This window comes from Coregonus lavaretus (genome assembly GCF_964263955.1).
Source record: "Coregonus lavaretus genome assembly, chromosome: 17".
Lineage (NCBI taxonomy): Eukaryota > Metazoa > Chordata > Actinopteri > Salmoniformes > Salmonidae > Coregonus > Coregonus lavaretus.
In genome coordinates, this window is record NC_140004.1 from 25,650,291 (window position 1) to 25,672,911 (window position 22,621).

The 22,621-nt window shown below is 46.8% G+C and overlaps 1 protein-coding gene across 1 annotated transcript; it reads right to left on the reverse strand.

Annotated features, from left to right (window-relative positions):
• Positions 1 to 325: 325 nt before the first annotated feature.
• rasl10a (RAS-like, family 10, member A) lies at positions 326 to 22,423 on the reverse strand. Its single transcript, XM_084181007.1, has 3 exons — positions 21,381 to 22,423; positions 11,167 to 11,291; positions 326 to 2,802 (listed from the first exon to the last, which is right to left on the reverse strand). Exons 1-3 carry the CDS (start codon positions 21,594 to 21,596, stop codon positions 2,529 to 2,531), a joined length of 615 nt encoding a protein of 204 aa, XP_084037133.1. The 5' UTR covers positions 21,597 to 22,423; the 3' UTR covers positions 326 to 2,528.
• Positions 22,424 to 22,621: the final 198 nt, after the last annotated feature.

The window sequence follows — 22,621 nt, forward strand, 5'->3', positions numbered from 1 at the left end:
TTTATATTGTTTTTTAAAGTTTAATCAATCATATTTGACCGTGGGAAATATTTGCATTATAAATCCTGGCCCCTGGCCTATGCATTTACCAAAATAGACGCACGTTTCACTAAATATATTATAACAACTTTATTCCACACGGTGGCGACATTGTTACATTTATATGAAGTCGTGTGGAATCACCTCTGGGCATCTGGAGTGGCATCACTAGTGGCAGTGTTCTGGGCAACAACTGAGTCATTGAGATGAGGCATAATCAGAATGAACTATTATTAGTGTATGAATAATGAAGTGAATAAAAAAAGATTGACTAAGGGACAAGAAGGCCGGTTATTGTGGGCAACACGTTTAATTTTACCATTGTCAAAAACAAAACAGCTAACACCTACTATTAAAAAAAGGGGGTGTTTCTGTTAGAAAATGTAGCCCTTGATGTTGGAACACATGACACACTCACACACACACAAACAGTCTCATTTAAATGGATGGCCACTCATGTTACTCGAGAAATGACCATTGCTCTCAGACGCTCAGATGCTACATAATCTTTCTAACTATGATTTCAGTAAAATGGAGCCTGTGCACACACACACACACACACACACACACACACACACACACACACACACACACACACACACACCTCTCAGCTGCTTTTGACAGTCTCCGATAATAACCATATGCACACAGGTAAATAAATTACAGCAACACAATCACACCAGTGCAATTAAACCCTGACCTGCTGGCTTGGCAGCAACAACATGAAAATCAATTATGCACATACATAAGTACAATACAGGTACTCATTTTCAGGGCAAACATTGTCACAGGGTGTCTGCAATCATAGGACACATTTTTACCACATTCTCAAACAATATAAATATCTTGCACAATTCAGACACTGCTTTGACATTTCCAGAAAGTCTTCTGTTTGTTTAACTGGTAGGATGCCAATATATTGGAATGCCCTGGGGGTGTATCTCGTGTGTGGTGGTCTGGGTATATCCAAGAGCAGGGAGGTTTAATACATTCTATGTGAGGCATTCTAGACTTGTACAGGGCGTCTGTGGTTGGATACAGCTTGTCGTGCTGGTCAAGGTGCTCTGCAGCTTTATTGCCCATAACATAGTCGCTACCTCTTTCTTTTTTCCTTCCATTGCCCTTCTGTTTCACTAACCCTGCCCATCAACCTGTGCTTAACATTACAAGCATTTTAAAATCATCCCATGTATTCTCCAAAACCACACCCCCTGCCTACTATCCCTGCATTACATTAAATATCTGTGCCACTGCCTCTTCACGGGGTATATCCCCTCTATATCCAGTCTCTGCAGGTTCCTGCAGGCACCAGAGCGCCATTGATATAATGTATTCATCAGAAGCACACAGACAGAGGAAGACGGGAGGGAGGGAGGATTGAAGTCCTTCATCATGATAACGACTGCAGTGCTTTTCTGATGCAAGAGAACCTCACGTCCTCCTCTAAATAATATACTTTAAATGAGAAGAGTGAGTGACAGTACTATACTTTTGTACCAGCACCTCCAATCAGTGAATGTTTGTTTACCTGGAGTGCAAGGACAATTCCTGAACAAGAAATCAAATGGTTTACTGTTTAGGGGGCATTTTGGAGAACTATGGTTTCTGCTGCTGCTACCACTAAAAGAGGATGTGCAAGTAATAAACCAAGAGTAAGCCATCCATCTTGTTGACTCACCCACATTTACCACACAACCCCTTTAACCTTTCCTGTTGTACATCTATCTTTGAATAATGCAATTTCAAGTATGACAGCCAGGGCATTTATCTACCTCACATGACACTGCCTCACATTTAAAAAAAGGAAGACTTTTAAAGAAGTTGCATTCTTTCCACTCACATGTATGAGACTAAGCTAATATGGAGAGAATACCCAGTCATGTCGGTAATGGTACTTATTCCCACTAGATGCACACAGTCCCCAAGCTCTCAACCCAGCAGACAACCATCAGTATGAGGAGCTGTTGCCTTGCAATCTGGGGAGCTCAGAGCCACACCTGGTGGTGTGGTGATAATTGTGTGGGTGACCTGTGACCAGAGCTGTGGAAGTAGATGTTCTACTTCTCTAAATCCATTGACAAAACCACTTCTTCATCCTCCTCCTCTTCCTCCTTCCTCTCAATGGGAACATTGTGACAGAACTGGAGTGTTGTGATAGGTGATAAAGATGCACGTCTAGTACAGGGACAAAAGTCAATCCTAGTAGCTACAGGATACGAGTCAGATAAACCTCATATGAAAATGAGCTCAGTAAAGCAGGAGGCCTCGGGGTGATTTCCAGCCATTTAGATTTAAGTCTTCTCCGTATCACCATTCCCCCTGAGGTGTGACTGAGGCTCCTATGGCTCTGACATAGGAGGGAAGGAAATGCTCCGGGGTGAAGTTTCCCCTAGTTATAGATTCCCCTCCCTAAATCCTAACCTTTACCATTAATGGGGAAAATCCAAAACTGGGGCAACTTCACCCTACACCGGAGGGAGACCACTGGGTCACATGACAGTGCAGCGGTTCCTCTGCAGCGCCCCTTGTAGGCGGATCCCAGGGGTGTGGTTCTGTTTCATGCCACGCCCCACAGCAATACCCAGCAGCTCTTTGAAGAGCAGGACCACGTGCCAGTTGAACTTGGCAGAGCACTCCACATAGCCACACTTCCAGGTCTTCTTGACCAGCACAGAGACGGCCCTGCGAGGCGTGAAGCGCTGACGCTGCAGGTCTCTCTTACTGCCCACCACAAGGATGGGAACCTCACTGCTGCTACCCTCCCTACAGGGACAGGGAGAGGGATGGAGAGAGAGGGAAGACAGAAGAAGGGGGGGAAGGAACAGAGAGAGAGCAGAGGGATAAAGCTGAGAAAGAATTGCAATCAAACAGGCATACTGTGATTAGCTAACAAATATGTGGTCCAACAGCTGCAGAGAAATCCCAGCCACATAATCCTTATTCTTCACACATCCTGTGTATGAATACGGATTTAAAAGTGACTGCATTGATGAAGAGTCTTTTGGTCCGTGAGTAAGTGAGCCTTCTCACCCTCCCCCTCTTCGTAACATTGTGAAGGTCAGTAGTGTGACAGGGAGACAGGAGACACCTTCTTCCGGAGAGGTCAATGGGTGTTTGTGTGTGAGGATTACTGCAGTATGAGTGTTTCTGTACATGTGGGGGCTTGTGTAGTGTCTGCCCACAGCCGCAGTGTGTGTGTGTGTGTGTGTGTGTGTGTGTGCCTGTGTGTGTATGTGTCTATAAATGCCACTATAGAACGGTGTGATGTGTGTGTGCTGATTCCTCTGACTGGATTGGAGGTGTGTGGGGGTGGATCAGAGCATTGGGACCCTAGGGGCCTCCCTCCACACTCTGTATCGATAGAGACTAAATGTTGAGGGAAATGTTTCTCACAGCACATTGGATTGTGAAGATGTATGGCAGGCTGCGAGCTGGGCTAAAGCAGTGATGGCTCAAGTGAGTCTGACAGTAATGCTATTGTGTACAATAAGCTCAGACATTGATTCACTGCTAGCAGGTTGAGTTGCAAATGCAATGTTTCAATGGAAGAACACAGACAGACACACATACACAGACGTACAAAGACCCCCCTCCCCTAAACACAAATAGATTCATACAAAGACAACGTTTAAAAAAAAATAAGAATACAAAGGGAAATGGATAATAGTAAACACCTTGACCTACAGAAATGTTCCATTTCACTTTAGGTTTCATATATCTAAGATTATCCTGCATCTAATTGAAATGTGATGATGACTTCTGGTGGACATAACTTAACACTTCCATATAAACACAGTCCGAACTAGCTACTCCAACACCAAGCAAGCATCTGCTATCCTCTCAAATACCCATTCAGGCCTGAAGGTCTCTGAAGCAGCGATTTAGAAGATTGTGTGTGTGTGTGTGTGTGTGTGTGTGTGTGTTTGTATGAGCTATCGGAGTCTTAATGACATCAAAGGAAGGCAGCTATGGGCTTTTGGGCAGAAAGCAAACACAGCCAGAAAACTGACAAGGCAGGGATTCTGGGCGAGGGAGAATGTTTGCAGTGTGTGTGTGTGTGTGTGTGTGTGTGTGTGTGTGTGTGTGTGTGTGTGTGTGTGTGTGTGTGTGTGTGTGTGTGTGTGTGTGTGTGTGTGTGTGTGTGTGTGTGTGTGTGTGTGTGTGTGTGTGAGTGTGAGTGTGAGTGTGTGTGTGTGTGTGTGTGTGTGTGTGTGTGTGTTTTGGAGTGGGTTGAGTAAGCAGCAGCAGAAAGACAGGGGCAATTCCTCCCAGGCATCTTCCCGCCCTTCTAGCCCACACACATCCCAATAACCTGCATCTGTATGTCACCTCCTCCATTATTCAGATTTGTTCACCAGGAAACTCATCCATCCATCCCTCTATCCTCCCTATCTCCCTTAACATTTCCCTATGCTTTCCTCCCTCTTTTCCCTCCCTCATGTCTATCAGTCTCTTCTCCCTCCCTCATGTCTATCAGTCTCTTCTCCCTCCCTCATGTCTATCAGTCTCTTCTCCCTCCCTCATGTCTATCAGTCTCTTCTCCATCCCTCATGTCTATCAATCTCTTCTCCCTCCCTCATGTCTATCAGTCTCTTCTCTCTCCCTCATGTCTATCAGTCTCTTCTCCCTCTCTCATGTCTATCAGTCTCTTCTCCCTCCCTCATGTCTATCAGTCTCTTCTCCCTCCCTCATGTCTATCAGTCTCTTCTCCCTCCCTCATGTCTATCAGTCTCTTCTCCCTCCCTCATGTCTATCAGTCTCTTCTCCCTCCCTCATGTCTATCAGTCTCTTCTCCCTCCCTCATGTCTACCAGTCTCTTCTCCCTCCCTCATGTCTATCAGTCTCTTCTCCCTCCCTCATGTCTATCAGTCTCTTCTCCCTCCCTCATGTCTATCAGTCTCTTCTCTCTCCCTCATGTATATCAGTCTCTTCTCCCTCCCTCATGTCTATCAGTCTCTTCTCCCTCCCTCAGGTCTATCAGTCTCTTCTCCATCCCTCATGTCTATCAATCTCTTCTCCCTCCCTCATGTCTATCAGTCTCTTCTCTCTCCCTCATGTCTATCAGTCTCTTCTCCCTCTCTCATGTCTATCAGTCTCTTCTCCCTCCCTCATGTCTATCAGTCTCTTCTCCCTCCCTCATGTCTATCAGTCTCTTCTCCCTCCCTCATGTCTATCAGTCTCTTCTCCCTCCCTCATGTCTATCAGTCTCTTCTCCCTCCCTCATGTCTATCAGTCTCTTCTCCCTCCCTCATGTCTACCAGTCTCTTCTCCCTCCCTCATGTCTATCAGTCTCTTCTCCCTCCCTCATGTCTATCAGTCTCTTCTCCCTCCCTCATGTCTATCAGTCTCTTCTCTCTCCCTCATGTATATCAGTCTCTTCTCCCTCCCTCATGTCTATCAGTCTCTTCTCCCTCCCTCATGTCTATCAGTCTCTTTTCCCTCCCTCATGTCTATCAGTCTCTTCTCCCTCCCTCATGTCTATCAGTCTCTTCTCCCTCCCTCATGTCTATTAGTCTCTCCTCCCTCCCTCATGTCTATCAGTCTCTTCTCCCTGCCTCATGTCTATCAGTCTCTTCTCCCTCCCTCATGTCTATCAGTCTCTTCTCCCTCCCTCATGTCTATCAGTCTCTTCTCCCTCCCTCATCTCTATTAGTCTCTTCTCTCTCCCTCATGTCTATCAGTCTCTTCTCCCTCCCTCATGTCTATCAGTCTCTTCTCCCTCCCTCATGTCTATCAGTCTCTTCTCCCTCCCTCATGTCTATCAGTCTCTTCTCCCTCCCTCATGTCTATCAGTCTCTTCTCCCTCCCTCATGTCTATCAGTCTCTTCTCCCTCCCTCATGTCTATCAGTCTCTTCTCCCTCCCTCATGTCTATCAGTCTCTTCTCCCTCCCTCATGTCTATCAGTCTCTTCTCCCTCCCTCATGTCTATCAGTCTCTTCTCCCTCCCTCATGTCTATCAGTCTCTTCTCCCTCCCTCATGTCTATCAGTCTCTTCTCCCTCCCTCATGTCTATCAGTCTCTTCTCCCTCCCTCATGTCTATCAGTCTCTTCTCCCTCCCTCATGTCTATCAGTCTCTTCTCCCTCCCTCATGTCTATCAATCTCTTCTCCCTCCCTCATGTCTATCAGTCTCTTCTCCCTCCCTCATGTCTATCAGTCTCTTCTCCCTCCCTCATGTCTATCAGTCTCTTCTCCCTCCCTCATGTCTATCAGTCTCTTCTCCCTCCCTCATGTCTATCAGTCTCTTCTCCCTCCCTCATGTCTATCAGTCTCTTCTCCCTCCCTCATGTCTATCAGTCTCTTCTCCCTCCCTCATGTCTATCAGTCTCTTCTCCCTCCCTCATGTCTATCAGTCTCTTCTCCCTCCCTCATGTCTATCAGTCTATTCTCCCTCCCTCATGTCTATCAGTCTTCTCCCTCCCTCATGTCTATCAGTCTCTTCTCCCTCCCTCATGTCTATCAGTCTCTTCTCCCTCCCTCATGTCTATCAGTCTCTTCTCCCTCCCTCATGTCTATCAGTCTCTTCTCCCTCCCTCATGTCTATCAGTCTCTTCTCCCTCCCTCATGTCTATCAGTCTCTTCTCCCTCCCTCATGTCTATCAGTCTCTTCTCCCTCCCTCATGTCTATCAGTCTCTTCTCCCTCCCTCATGTCTATCAATCTCTTCTCCCTCCCTCATGTCTATCAGTCTCTTCTCTCTCCCTCATGTCTATCAGTCTCTTCTCCCTCCCTCATGTCTATCAGTCTCTTCTCCCTCCCTCATGTCTATCAGTCTCTTCTCCCTCCCTCATGTCTATCAGTCTCTTCTCCCTCCCTCATGTCTATCAGTCTCTTCTCCCTCCCTCATGTCTATCAGTCTCTTCTCCCTCCCTCATGTCTATCAGTCTCTTCTCCCTCCCTCATGTCTATCAGTCTCTTCTCCCTCCCTCATGTCTATCAGTCTCTTCTCCCTCCCTCATGTCTATCAGTCTCTTCTCCCTCCCTCATGTCTATCAGTCTCTTCTCCCTCCCTCATGTCTATCAGTCTCTTCTCCCTCCCTCATGTCTATCAGTCTCTTCTCCCTCCCTCATGTCTATCAGTCTCTTCTCCCTCCCTCATGTCTATCAGTCTCTTCTCCCTCCCTCATGTCTATCAGTCTCTTCTCCCTCCCTCATGTCTATCAGTCTCTTCTCCCTCCCTCATGTCTATCAGTCTCTTCTCCCTCCCTCATGTCTATCAATCTCTTCTCCCTCCCTCATGTCTATCAGTCTCTTCTCTCTCCCTCATGTCTATCAGTCTCTTCTCCCTCCCTCATGTCTATCAGTCTCTTCTCCCTCCCTCATGTCTATCAGTCTCTTCTCCCTCCCTCATGTCTATCAGTCTCTTCTCCCTCCCTCATGTCTATCAGTCTCTTCTCCCTCCCTCATGTCTATCAGTCTCTTCTCCCTCCCTCATGTCTATCAGTCTCTTTTCCCTCCCTCATGTCTATCAGTCTCTTCTCCCTCCCTCATGTCTATCAGTCTCTTCTCCCTCCCTCATGTCTATCAGTCTCTTCTCCCTCCCTCATGTCTATCAGTCTCTTCTCCCTCCCTCATGTCTATCAGTCTCTTCTCCCTCCCTCATGTCTATCAGTCTCTTCTCCCTCCCTCATGTCTATCAGTCTCTTCTCCCTCCCTCATGTCTATCAGTCTCTTCTCCCTCCCTCATGTCTATCAGTCTCTTCTCCCTCCCTCATGTCTATCAGTCTCTTCTCCCTCCCTCATGTCTATCAGTCTCTTCTCCCTCCCTCATGTCTATCAGTCTCTTCTCCCTCCCTCATGTCTATCAGTCTCTTCTCCCTCCCTCATGTCTATCAGTCTCTTCTCCCTCCCTCATGTCTATCAATCTCTTCTCCCTCCCTCATGTCTATCAGTCTCTTCTCTCTCCCTCATGTCTATCAGTCTCTTCTCCCTCCCTCATGTCTATCAGTCTCTTCTCCCTCCCTCATGTCTATCAGTCTCTTCTCCCTCCCTCATGTCTATCAGTCTCTTCTCCCTCCCTCATGTCTATCAGTCTCTTCTCCCTCCCTCATGTCTATCAGTCTCTTCTCCCTCCCTCATGTCTATCAGTCTCTTCTCCCTCCCTCATGTCTATCAGTCTCTTCTCCTCCCTCATGTCTATCAGTCTCTTCTCCCTCCCTCATGTCTATCAGTCTCTTCTCCCTCCCTCATGTCTATCAGTCTCTTCTCCCTCCCTCATGTCTATCAGTCTCTTCTCCCTCCCTCATGTCTATCAGTCTCTTCTCCCTCCCTCATGTCTATCAGTCTCTTCTCCCTCCCTCATGTCTATCAGTCTCTTCTCCCTCCCTCATGTCTATCAGTCTCTTCTCCCTCCCTCATGTCTATCAGTCTCTTCTCCCTCCCTCATGTCTATCAGTCTCTTCTCCCTCCCTCATGTCTATCAGTCTCTTCTCCCTCCCTCATCTCTATCAGTCTCTTCTCCCTCCCTCATCTCTATCAGTCTCTTCTCTCTCCCTCATGTCTATCAGTCTCTTCTCCCTCCCTCATGTCTATCAGTCTCTTCTCCCTCCCTCATGTCTATCAGTCTCTTCCTCCCTCCCTCATGTCTATCAGTCTCTTCTCCCTCCCTCATGTCTATCAGTCTCTTCTCCCTCCCTCATGTCTATCAGTCTCTTCTCCCTCCCTCATGTCTATCAGTCTCTTCTCCCTCCCTCATGTCTATCAGTCTCTTCTCCCTCCCTCATGTCTATCAGTCTCTTCTCCCTCCCTCATGTCTATCAGTCTCTTCTCCCTCCCTCATGTCTATCAGTCTCTTCTCCCTCCCTCATGTCTATCAGTCTCTTCTCCCTCCCTCATGTCTATCAGTCTCTTCTCCCTCCCTCATGTCTATCAATCTCTTCTCCCTCCCTCATGTCTATCAGTCTCTTCTCCCTCCCTCATGTCTATCAGTCTCTTCTCCCTCCCTCATGTCTATCAGTCTCTTCTCCCTCCCTCATGTCTATCAGTCTCTTCTCCCTCCCTCATGTCTATCAGTCTCTTCTCCCTCCCTCATGTCTATCAGTCTCTTCTCCCTCCCTCATGTCTATCAGTCTCTTCTCCCTCCCTCATGTCTATCAGTCTCTTCTCCCTCCCTCATGTCTATCAGTCTCTTCTCCCTCCCTCATGTCTATCAGTCTCTTCTCCCTCCCTCATGTCTATCAGTCTCTTCTCCCTCCCTCATGTCTATCAGTCTCTTCTCCCTCCCTCATGTCTATCAGTCTCTTCTCCCTCCCTCATGTCTATCAGTCTCTTCTCCCTCCCTCATGTCTATCAGTCTCTTCTCCCTCCCTCATGTCTATCAGTCTCTTCTCCCTCCCTCATGTCTATCAGTCTCTTCTCCCTCCCTCATGTCTATCAGTCTCTTCTCCCTCCCTCATGTCTATCAGTCTCTTCTCCCTCCCTCATGTCTATCAGTCTCTTCTCCCTCCCTCATGTCTATCAGTCTCTTCTCCCTCCCTCATGTCTATCAGTCTCTTCTCCCTCCCTCATGTCTATCAGTCTCTTATCCCTCCCTCATGTCTATCAGTCTCTTCTCCCTCCCTCATGTCTATCAGTCTCTTCTCCCTCCCTCATGTCTATCAGTCTCTTCTCCCTCCCTCATGTCTATCAGTCTCTTCTCTCTCCCTCATGTCTATCAGTCTCTTCTCCCTCCCTCATGTCTATCAGTCTCTTCTCCCTCCCTCATGTCTATCAGTCTCTTCTCTCTCCCTCATGTCTATCAGTCTCTTCTCCCTCCCTCATGTCTATCAGTCTCTTCTCCCTCCCTCATGTCTATCAGTCTCTTCTCCCTCCCTCATGTCTATCAGTCTCTTCTCCCTCCCTCATGTCTATCAGTCTCTTCTCTCTCCCTCATGTCTATCAGTCTCTTCTCTCTCCCTCATGTCCTTTTCTCTTTTACTCTCTATTCACCCTCTATCCATTTCATATTGCATGTCCTGTCATGGGTCATAAACAGACTGGCCAGTCACCCAGCCAGTCAGGCAGCCAGTCACCCAGCCAGCCAGCCAGTCACCCAGCCAGTCAGCCAGACAGCCAGTCAGTCAACCAGACAGCCAGTCAATCAGCCAGACAGTCAGTCAGCCAGCCAATATCCAGTCAGTCAGTCATCCAGTCAGCCAGACAGACAGCCAGTCAGCCAGCCAGTCAGCCAGTCAGCCAGCCAGCCAGCCAGCCAGCCAGACAGTCAGTCATCCAGACAGTCAGTCAGCCAGTCAGCCCGCAGCCAGTCAATCAGCCAGACAGTCAGCCAGTCAGCCAGTCAGTCACCCAGACAGACAGCCAGACAGTCAGCCAGTCAGTCAGTCAGTCAGTCAATCAGCCAGACAATCAGCCAGTCAGCCAGTCAGCCAGCCAGTCAGTCAGTCAGTCAGTCAGTCAGTCAGTCAGTCAGTCAGTCAGTCAGTCAGTCAGCCAGCCAATCAGCCAGCCAATCAGCCAGTCAGCCATACAGCCAGTCAGCTAGTCAGCCAGACAGTCAGCCAGTCGCCAGTCAGCCAGTCAGCCTGCCAGCCAGCCAGCCAGCCAGCCTGTCAGCCAGCCAGCCAGCCAGCCAGTCAGTCAGCCAACCAATCAGCCAGCCAAACAGCCAGACAGTCAGTCAGCCAGTCAGACAGCCAATCACCCAGACAGCCAGACAGTCAGCCAGTCACCCAGACAGCCAGACAGTCAGCCAGACAGTCAGCCATACAGCCAGTCAGCCAGCCAGCCAGCAAGCCAGTCACCCAGCCAGCCAGTCAGCTAGTCAGACCATCCAGGACAGATCAGGACAGCCTGGCAGGACATCAAGCTTTTCACACCTGCAGCTCAGGAGGAGCAAAGTCTAGTACATGTGGAAGGGATGGTGCACTGCAGTTTAAAGGCAGGTCACGTCACAGAGCTGCAAAGAGGTGAATCTCTTTAGAGCTCAACAAATGAGGGCCATTTATTCCCCTATCAATATGCACATGTATGCAGGTATAGAGGCCTGCAGTCTGAATGACAGGAGATGTCTTTTGTCCTTTTTTTATTTTACACACATGACTGCTGGTCTTCCGTGGCGGTTAATGGGTCTCTCCACAGGTGTTTTAACTAGTTGGTCCATGTGTGTCACTGTGTTGTGGTGTTCCCTTACCTGTGCTCCACGATCTGCTGGCGGATCATCTTGACGTACTCAAAGCTCTCCACACAGCAGATGTCATAGACCAGGATGTAAGCATTGGCATTACGCACCCCTCTGCAGCGTAGGTCCAGCCATTCCTGACAGAGAGAGAGACAGAGAGAGAGAGAGAGAGAGAGAGGGGGGAGAGAGAGAAGAGAGAGAGAGAGAGAGAGAGAGAGAGAGAGAGAGAGAGAGAGAGAGAGAATGACAGACATCACTACATCACTCACCCACTACAGACACACAAAGATCAAAAGATAGGAAGGATATTGAAGACATATTTTTTAACTTGTCACTGACTTGACAAGTGAAACAGATTTATAAATTATTTATATCTCAAGACCAAAATAAAATATTCAAATGGCATGTGTTCTGCTCCCATATCTCTCCTAAAACAGCGCGGCTTGTGAGGATAGATAGGTTTTTTGTAACAGAGGTAGCCACAGATGACATTCAATTATTCAAAAGCTGTCAAGATGTTTTGTTCTCTTCATTCGGTTGAAATTGAAATAGCGTAGAGTCAAATAGGTTTTTAAGACAACTTTGAGTCAGTCAGATAGATAGCCCTGGTGTAAAGCAGACTGAAGCCTTAAAACATGTTGTCTGACTCTGCCTGCCTTGTGCATAATGCAAGCCCAGCACAGTGCTCTGGGCTACACATGGCTGAGGACAGAAACAGAGAAGCAGAGCACTGGCAGAGGTCCAGTCTCCTGTCAAGCATAACACTAGGAACACTTGGACCCACGGCACTACACTGTTCAGCCCTGCTGTACGCACTGATGGGAGGGATAGTAATGATTTGCTAACAATAATTAAAACACACAGCTCAATGGGAGTGATTTAGTACAGCCATTAAGATAATTGCTTCAGTCATGACACAGTGACCCATTCTCTTCCCTCCCACTCTCACTCTTTCACTCTCTCTATGTCGCCAGCTCTACCGACGTGAGCTGAATCTACAAGTAGTTCTGTTAACTGGGGGAGGGAGAAGGAGAGATGGAGAAAGAGGGGGGAGGGAGAGAGAAAGGGAAGAGGGTGATTGGGGAAGGAGGGATGGAAGGAGAAAACCGAGAGAGAGAGAGAGAGAGAGAGAGAGAGAGAGAGAGAGAGAGAGAGAGAGAGAGAGAGAGAGAGAGAGAGAGAGAGAGAGAAGCAGAGATTAAAGAGCAGCAGGTGGATGGACGGGAAGGAAGGGGGAGGGAAGGGAAGGAAGGGGGAGGGAAGGGAAGGGTAGAGCGATGGATGGATAAACAAGGTGTGAACATAAGCCCTGGCCTGAGCCCCACCAGGCTGCCAGGCAGTGGGTGGAGGAGTGGGCGAGGTGGCACAGGGCACAAGCATTTCCCATCACTCACCTCCAACACCAGCTTACTAAACAGACAGTGAGGAATCAATACAGCAAGGAGATCTGAATATCATTGCAGTAATGTGAATCAACAGGATAACACTGGAGGAGTAATCTATGTGTGTTTCTTCTGTAGATAAGCCTAAACAGGGAGTTTGTCAATAAGTAATTTTGGTGGGGAATCAGATGCAAACGGAAGAGACGAGAGTGAGAGAGAGTGTGTGTGTGTGTGTGTGTGTGTGTGTGTGTGTGTGTGTGTGTGTGTGTGAGAGAGAGAGAGAGAGAGAGAGAGAGAGGCAGAGAGTGGGAGGGAGGAGATTGGGTCACTGTGTCATGGCTGAAGCAATTACCTTAATGGCCGTAGAAAATCACTCCCATTGCGCTGTGTGTTTTAATTATTGTTAGCAAATCATTACTATTCATCTGGCCGCTGTTTGCCCTCCCATCAGTGCGTACAGCAGGGCTGAACAGTGTAGTGCCGTGGGTCCAATGTGTTCCTAGTGTTATGCTTGACAGGAGACTGGACCTCTGCCAGTGCTCTGCTTCTCTGTTTCTGTCCTCAGCCATGTGTAGCCCAGAGCACTGTGCTGGGCTTGCATTATGCATAAGGCAGGCAGAGTCAGACAACATGTTTTAAGGCTTCAGTCTGCTTTACACCAGGGCTATCTATCTGACTGACTCAAAGTTGTCTTAAAGACCTATTTCACTCTTTCTCTCTCTATGTTATATCAAATCAAATCAAATTGTATTTGCCACATACGCCGAATACAACAGGTGTAGACCTTACAGTGAAATGCTTACTTACAAGACCTTAACCAACAACACCGTTTTAAGAAAATTAAGAGTTAAGTAAAAAATGGATAAGTTAAAAAAAGAGCAGCAGTAAAATAAAATAACAGTAGGGAGGCTGTATACACGGGGTACCGGTACAGAGTCAATGTGCGGGGGCACAGGTTAGTCGATGTAATTGAGGTAATATGTACATGTACATGTGGGTAAAGTCACCAGGTCTACCGACATGAGCTGAATCTACAAGTAGTTCTGTTAGCTGGGGGAGAGAGAAGGAGAGGTGGAGAAAGAGGGGGGAGGGAGAGAGAAAGGGAAGAGAGTGATTGGGGAGGGAGGGATGGAAGGAGAAAACCGAGAGAGAGAGAGAGAGAGAGAGAGAGAGAGAGAGAGAGAGAGAGAAGCAGAGATTAAAGAGCAGCAGGTGGATGGACGGGAAGGAAGGGGGAGGGAAGGGAAGGAAGGGGGAGGGAAGGGAAGGAAGGGGGAGGGAAGGGAAGGGTAGAGCGATGGATGGATAAACAAGGTGTGAACATAAGCCCTGGCCTGAGCCCCACCAGGCTGCCAGGCAGTGGGTGGAGGAGTGGGCGAGGTGGCACAGGGCACAAGCATTTCCCATCACTCACCTCCAACACCAGCTTACTAAACAGACAGTGAGGAATCAATACAGCAAGGAGATCTGAATATCATTGCAGTAATGAGAATCAACAGGATAACACTGGAGGAGTAATCTATATGTGTTTCTTCTGTAGATAAGCCTAAACAGGGAGTTTGTCAATAAGTAATGCAGTAATGGGGCAGAATCTGAGAACAGATGATAATCGATGTAAGCTGTAATGATGACAATGGTAACATATCCATGTCGACAAGGAATAATGGCCTTCATTTAATTTTTAACGCACCACTGCGTTTGTGTGTGTGTGTGTGTGTGTGTGTGTGTGTAGAGAGAGAGAGAGAGAGAGAGAGAGAGAGAGAGAGAGAGAGAGAGAGAGAGAGGGGGAGGGAGGGAGAGTCTCACACATACAGTAGGTCTGAAATATAATGAGGGTGATCAGCCATGGAGGCAAGCAATGTGGCACCGAGGTCATTACACACAAAGGTGGGAGAGAGTGAGAGAATGAGGAGGAAGACAAAAAAAGACATGAAAAGAATGTACCACGTAAGGAGATTCAATTCTATACATTTCTGCTGTTATTGCCTTTTCTCCCTGCGGATTGATTCAATATTTTTCCAGGAGGAATGAAGGGGGATAGGGACCATAGATTACAGATCATCAGCATTCCTCTACCATCTCTCCTCTTTCTGACTCAGTCTTTTCTGCCCTCCAGCCACCCCCATTTTCTATCCATCAATTCCTATTTCCAGAGAGTGTTATCTCTTTTTACTGTTTAAGCAGCACACATGATGTCACGCCCTGGCTCTGGGGACTCTAATATGTTGAGCCAGGGTGTGTAAAGTCTATGTGTTTTGTTCTAGGTTTCACAGTCTAGTATTGTTGTTCTATGTTGGCCAGTGTGGTTCTCAATCAGAGGCAACGTGATTCAGCTGTTGCTTGTTGTCTCTGATTGAGAACCATACTTTAGCAGCCTGTTTCCCCACAGAGTTTGTGGGATCTTGTTTCTAGTCTGTTGTGTTAGACCGTGAACTGTCACGTTTTCGTTTTGTCGTTTTTGATCGTGTCTCTAATAAAGAGTATGTTTGCCTGCAACGCTGCGCCTTGGTCCTCATCTCTGTTCGACGATCGTGACACATGATCACATCCGTCATTACAGTAGGTATTTTAAATGCACCCCCATCTCTCTGTGTGCTACAAATAGAGGCCTGCTAGGTGTTTTAAATGCACCCCCATCCCTCTGTGGGCTAAAAATAGAGGCCTGCTAGGTGTTTTAAATGCACCCCCATCTCTCTGTGTGCTAAAAATAGAGGCCTGCTAGGAGTTTTAAATGCACCCCCATCCCTCTGTGGGCTAAAAATAGAGGCCTGCTAGGTGTTTTAAATGCACCCCCATCCCTCTGTGGGCTAAAAATAGAGGCCTGCTAGGAGTTTTAAATGCACCCCCATCCCTCTGTGGGCTAAAAATAGAGGCCTGCTAGGTGTTTTAAATGCACCCCATCTCTCTGTGGGCTAAAAATAGAGGCCTGCTAGGTGTTTTAAATGCACCCCCATCTCTCTGTGGGCTAAAAATAGAGGCTTGCATCCTCGGCTCATATCTCTTTGTCATCCACATACTATTTTTAATGTGGAGGTGGAGCTCTGTACATAGAAACGATGGCAACACTGCAACTCACTATTCCACCTTCTCACACCTGTAGGACAGAGAGTAAGAGAACAACAGAGAAAGAGAGAAAAGAGGAAGTGGAAAGGAGCTATATAAAGTAAACACACATGGAAACTGCGCGTGTGTGTGTGTGTTTATGTGTTCTCCAGTTGGCCCTTTGAAAACTCGCAAAACTTGCAGCTCAGCCTGCTCCCTTCAAGTGCCGAACAGAGCAGGTTTCCCTGACAACCCAGGACCTTGGTCACTTTTTTACAAGGCTGTGATGAAGCTGGTATCCCACTGCTCCCAAAGATAGCAGGGTTATGGTGTCCGATTAAAGCTCATACAGCAGAGAGAATAGAACATGGTCATGAAGGGTTATACCTGGAGACATACCTCAGACACTGTTCAAATGTTAATAAGACATCTTCTGTCCCTTTGGGATTGAGCTTCTCATGACTTATTGACGTACTGTACACAAGGGAGACAGACCAACATTATACCTGTGAGTGTTTGCAGGGTTTATTAGCATTGGGGGTCCTCTGGGGGTTTAAGATGGCATTGATCTGTCGTCTCCTTCAGCTGCCTGACTCTGATGATAGCGCCTGCCTTTTAACACACACACATATCTCCGCCTGCTCTGCCAGTGTGTGTGACAGAGCCTATCTGCAGAGGCTGACAAAGGGCCAAGAGAGCATATCCAGAAGAAAGATAACATTTTTGATTCATCCGATGCAATGAACAGTAAAAGCGATACATTTATTCCATATACACTCAGTAGCCAGTTTATTAGCTACACCCATCTAGTACCGGGTCGGGCCTCCCTTTGCCTCCAGAAAAGCCTGAATTCTTTGGGGAATGACAACGTTGCTCAATTGGTATCAAGGGACCTAACCCAACAGGAACTGGGATTCGTTGGATCAGGCAATGTTTTTCCACTCCTCAATTGTCCAGTGTTGGTGATCGAGTTCCCACTGGAGCCCGGTGGGGTCATCTGCTGCAATAGCCCATCCGTGACAAGGACCGACGAGTTGTGCATTTCAAGAGGCCGTTCTCCACGTCACTTTTGTACTCTGCCGTTATTTGCCTGTTTGTGGCCCGCCTGTTAGTTTGCACAATTCTTGCTATTCTCCTTCGACCTCTCATCAACAAGCTGTTTTCACCCACATTACTGCCGCTGACTGGATGTTTTTTGTTTGTCGCACCATTCTCTGTAAACCCTAGACACTGTCGTGCGTGAAAATTCCAGGTGGCTGGACGTTTCTGAGATACTGGAACTGACGTGTCTTGTACTGACGATCATACCACGCTCAAAGTCTCTTAGGTCACTCGTTTTGCCCATTCTAATGTTCAATCGAACAGTAATTGAATGCCTCAATGCCTGTCTGCCTGCTTAATATAGCAAGCCACGGCCTCGTGACTCACTGTCTGTAGGAGCGAACCATTTTGGTGAACGGGGTGGTGTATCTAATAAACTGAGTATACATTATCATAGTAGGAGAGAGAGAAGCAAATGGAAACAGAGAGAGAAAGAGAAAGCGAGGGAGAGAGAGAGAGAGAGAGAGAGGGCGAGAGACAGAGCGAGAGAGAGAGAGAGAGAGAGAGAGAGAGAGAGAGAGAGAGAGAGAGAGAGAGAGAGAGAGAGAGAGAGAGAGAGAGAGAGAGAGAGAGAGAGAGAGAGAGAGAGAGAGAGAAAAGTATGTGTGGAAGTCATGGTGATATGATCCAATATCAGAAGATGAACAAATCTGAACGGGATCCGCTGTCAGGCTTAAGTCCATCTGTCATCACATCCTATCGATAAACTGTGACAGATGCCCTGGGAATGCAAACAGCAACAAATTAAAAGAGATAGTGGTGTCTGCCCTTCCTGCCTAAAGAGACCTAAACAAGTAAACATCCTGAATGATGGACCAGAGCCAAAGTACAAGTACTACGTCCTTTATTGCATGCACTTACCTAACAGAAATCCCTGGGCCCCTTGCATAAACATGGAGGCGTACTGACGCACATCACTTTATTCACCATCTTCATCCCCAGGTACCATGTTGGGGAAGAGGAACCTCATTTAGTGAATCTGGATTTCTATGGTGGCCATTAGACTCTTTCTAACCTATCTAATAGGCTGCAGCAGCTCCACTCTCATCTCTATTAGTCTCTCTATTCCCTCAAGTCCTTCAGCAGGGCACTGTGCTTTAATCCAATCAGCTCCAAATAAAATGAGAGTAAATCTCAATCGGGGCCCTGGGTCTGTACTGTTCTGGTTCCAGAGCGCTCTGTCCTGTGATGTTGGCCCAGCCAGCCTCCACTCTGCAGACCACCATGCTCCTGGCTCATTAAATATGGAAGTAAAAGAGGAGAGGAGAGCGGGAATGCCTTACCACCCCTGTCACAGCCAGTAAAGGAAGACCAGCCAGCGTGTTCAGAGGCTGGGCTACAAAACAGAACACAGAGGACAAGAGTAAGAGATGCTAAGGCTTCTGCTCTCAGAGCCATTCCTGAGGAAATTAACTATGATAAATCTGTCTGATAGCAGTGCTCTTGTTGCACTCAACTAATGATTCCCTGGCTGTACCTAAGACAAAGTACTGGTACAGCCTACAGGGAGGAGGTGAGGGATCTGGGAGTGTGGTGCCAGGAAAATAACCTCTCACTCAACGTCAACAAAAAAAAGAAGATGATCGTGGACTTCAGGAAACAGCAGAGGAAGCTCTCCCCTATCCACATCGACGAGACCGCAGTGGAGAAGGTGGAAAGCTTCAAGTTCCTCGGCGTACACATCACTGACAAACTGAAATGGTCCACCACACAGACAGTGTGGTGAAGAAGGCGCAACAGCGCCTCTTCAACCTAAGGAGGCTGAAGAAATTTGGCTTGGCACCTATAACCCTCACAAACTTTTACAGATGCACAATTGAGAGCATCTTGTCGGGTTGTATCACCGCCTGGTACGGCAACTGCACCGCCTGCAAACGCAGGGCTCTCCAGAGGCTGGTGCGGTCACCCCAACGCATCACCGGGGGCAAACTACCAGCCCTCCAGGACACCTACTTCACCCGATGTCACAGGAAGGCCAAAAAGATCATCAAGGACAACAACCACCCGAGCCATTGCCTGTTCACCCCGCTATCATCCAGAAGGCAAGGTCAGTACAGGTGCATCAAAGCTGGGACCGAGAGACTGAAAAACAGCTTCTATCTCAAGGCCATCAGACTGTTAGCACATCAGCACATTAGCACATTAGAGGCTGCTGCCTAGATTAGAAATCACTGGTCACTTAAAAAAATGGAACACTAGTCACTTTAATAATGTTTACATATCTTGCATTACTCATCTCATATGTATATACTGTATTCTATACTATTCTACTGTATCTTAGTCTATGCCGCTCTGACATTGCTCGTCCATATATTTATTTATATATTCTTAATTCCATTGCTTTACTTAGATGTGTGTGTATTGGATATATGTTGTGAAATTGTTAGATATTACTTGTTAGATTTACTGCACTGTGGGAGCTAGAAACACAAGCATTTCGCTACACCCGCAATAACATCTGCTAAACACGTGTATGTGACCAATAACATTTTATTTTATTTGATTTGATTTGGTAGAGATGTCCCTGTCTGTGTTGGTTAGATACTATATACAGATGTCTTAAACTGGACTCCCTGAAGAGGATGAGGCTGTTATCTACATATCTTTACCATTCCTACCATTCAACCAAGGCCAGAAATTCTCCATTTAAGTATTCAACTGTTGAAAGATATAACTAATCTATAGGCAGACATAATGAATCATGGTGCTGTAATGTGTGAAATGAAGCAACGATGCTCATGCAGCATTATGCAGCATTATGTATGCAGCATTATATATGTAGGAGTCAGAGAACAGATGTGCAATTTACACATTTGTATGTGACGAGGCACCTGGGGGATGTACTGTACACACACACACACCTCGCAGACTCTATAATGTGATCCATCCTGTCTTCTCCCTGCTGTTTGCACTTGCCAGACTGCTCTAATAACGGTTAAGAGGCATTTAGCTGAAGAAAGAGCAAAAAAAATCAGATTGATTGTGTTGAGGCAATAGACTTTAGACAATATAGCACACTGCAGATCTCTTAACACATACTGAGAGATAGTTGCCATATTCTCCTCTTTTCTTTCTCTCTCCTTTACACAGCTAGAATCCTAAATTCTCCCCTGCTTTCCTGCTGGCTCTGCCTGGTTGTGCCTGGCTGGGTTGAGGCTGTCTACTCCTCAGTGTGTTGGATCTTATGTTTACAGGAAGCACTGTGCATGCCCACTTCGAATTCAGAGGGCTTTCTGTTTGGCTGCACTCTCTCCTCCATGGCCTGATCTCATTTTCTCAGTGGCAGCACACCTGTGCTGAAAAATACAGTTCTTGCAGCGGAGGCGAAGGCCACAACGCATTCCCTCAGCAAATGACAAAAGCCTGGTAACTATCAGTAATATCTTTGTTTCATGCCAGTCCCAGTCAGCTCCGTAGTAACCTTGGAGATCCCCATCTAGAACCCCAGCAGCCAGTTCCAGGGAGGGAACAACGGACAGGCTTCCTGTGGACCAGTGAGGAGGTCAAGAGAGGTGTGTGAGGGTGTCATTAGACATTCAGCAACACCCTTAAGCATGAATACAAGCATGTATGCACACACAGACGTATCTAATATATGCATGTGTGTCTGTCACTCATTTAAGGTGAGGACAAGGAGATACAGATAGAGCAGGAGACTGGTGCAAGTGCTGTCTGAAAGCAGAACAGCTTTGAAAAAATAGATTGAATTGATCAAACCACTGGCTGTCAGTGGAAAAAGCGCTCAACTGCAACTACGGTGCTTCATCTGACCTTCGTTTCATCTGACTCGCCAGGGCATATCTATGGAGCTAGAGCTTACTGTATAAGGTCACTAAGAGAATCTCCATGTCTGTTTTTACTCATTTAATGCATTGGTCATTATGTTGGAACATGCTGTGTTTTTTAGCAGCAGCAAGTTCAACCATTTGCCATCTATTCAGAGTTTATGATTCAACGTGGAATTGTAGCACTTATTGCCACTCCAAACACTTGAATGCTACTTTATGGGCTGTGAATATGTGTGCCAGCTCTAACAAAGTCAAAGCACATCTGCTTCCAGTTCCCTCCTCTGATAAGAGCACACATCACTCCCCTCAGACCTGTCAGGAGCCTGACAGTCTCCATCACCCAAGCCAGGTTCAGGTGCCCTGAGGCTGGGCAGCTGGGTGTCCTCTGGTAGCGGTTCTAGGAGCAAATAGCCAATAATGACTTACTTATGGAGTCATAGAGGCAGAACATATGGATCAATTCAATATTACATAAACATTCCTCTTTTTGCCTGAGGGTGGCAATATCATGTAGTGAGGAGTCCAGAAAGAGAAAGAGAGTGTTTGTGTTTGCGTGCGTGTGTGTTTTAAAACACCAAATACATAAAGTAGCCTATAGCCTAGGCTTACCACTGAAGTAATAAATCAAGTCTCCATAGCAACTACTGCTCTAAGGGGCATCTGATTAAGAAAAAAATGTAACGGACGTATTTTGAAGAACCGCGCGATGGTAATGTTCCTGGGCTCTAACTATTTGCGGGAGGCCAAATAGGTTCTGACAACCTAAGGGTAAGTTAAAGACAATGAGGCAACCACTTATCACATATCGAAATGATACCCTTAAAGCCTAGGATATATTTTGAGCCCAATAAGAGAATGCTATTATCTTTCCTCTAAGTGAAAAACCCAAATAGAAAGTCACTTTCTATCTTACCTGGCTCGAGCTTGAGGGGAATGACGAAATTGGCGGGACATCCAAAATCTTCAGGTCGTACATGTTACCGTTCAAAATAACAGAGGGTCTGTACACATACCTGGTTCGGGTTGGAGTGTAAACCTCTGAAAAGTCATTATAAATAAATTGACGGATTATGGAAGTTTTCCCGACTCCGGGAGCTCCGATAACAGCGATACTTAGCGTCTCCACCATTCCTGGAACATTAGCACCATGGACAGCGACCAAACCAATTTGCTACTCGACAAAGATTATCCTAGCAGCTCTCTTGTATCCAGGAAATATTGCTGCTGCTGCTGTTCCGACACAGATCAAAGCCCACAGTTATTTTACATTGAAGTAAACACTTTCTGCTTGCTGCTGCCCAAAAATGTAACGTTAGATATGGCTAAACCTTATAATTAGGAAAAGAAAGGTCGAAACAGTCATCCGTCGTCAATGTTTTTAAATTAAATGATGGTTATGTTCCAATCTCTCTCACATCGAAAGACAAATAACGTCACTTGAGCTTATTTCGTTTAATAGTCCTAAGAAAAATCACTCCAAAATTCGATACCGGGTTGGGGATTTTCGCAACGTCTCCACATTCCATAGGGAGAAACTGAACGCTAATCTTCTGGGGAACAACCCCCCGCGCCGTCGTCCTCTAGGAGGGAGCGCAAAGTCCGTCCTCGTAATTTCCACAGAGACATAATCTCACTCACTGTTTGAATTGTCTCAATATAAATGAGCCCATTATTGCTTTTCTTACGTATCTTCAGGCTGTAGAATTATTCTCTCCGCACCTCTTACTCGTCTCCAGCCGATGCACCAATACGACTGACTCCTTGCGCTCACCAAAGCCTTGGAGAGGCACGCTAACTCACCAGCCCGGTAGCTACAGATATATTTCCACGTGCTCTGAAATGAGCATAATATGCTCTTCACGATGTAAGAAGGCACAGCTAATAATTTAGGTGAAACGATCCAAACACAGAGACAAACGACCAACTGCTGCATAGGCATCAAATGAATGTATCTCCCCTGCTCACTGGTGTGTCTGTCGATATGGTGCGCGTTCCCTGTGTGTGTATGTGTGTGCGTACGTGCGCACGTGCCTAATTGGATGTGTATGCTTTTGTCATCTTTTAACGTTTATTTACGTGCGTGTTAATCGTGACAGCCGTGCCCAGGTTTTGTGTAATGAGCTACAATTTAGAGGTCAAATACCTGAAATGGAA

Coding starts and splice junctions, on each gene's coding strand:
- rasl10a (XM_084181007.1), bottom strand. CDS start 21,596: ATGGTGGAGACGCTAAGTATCGCTGTTATCGGAGCTCCCGGAGTCGGG. Junction 11,292..21,380: donor TCCCCTCAAGCTCGAGCCAG/GTAAGATAGAAA, acceptor TCTCTCTGTCAG/GAATGGCTGGACCTACGCTG. Junction 2,803..11,166: donor CAGCAGATCGTGGAGCACAG/GTAAGGGAACAC, acceptor CTGTCCCTGTAG/GGAGGGTAGCAGCAGTGAGG.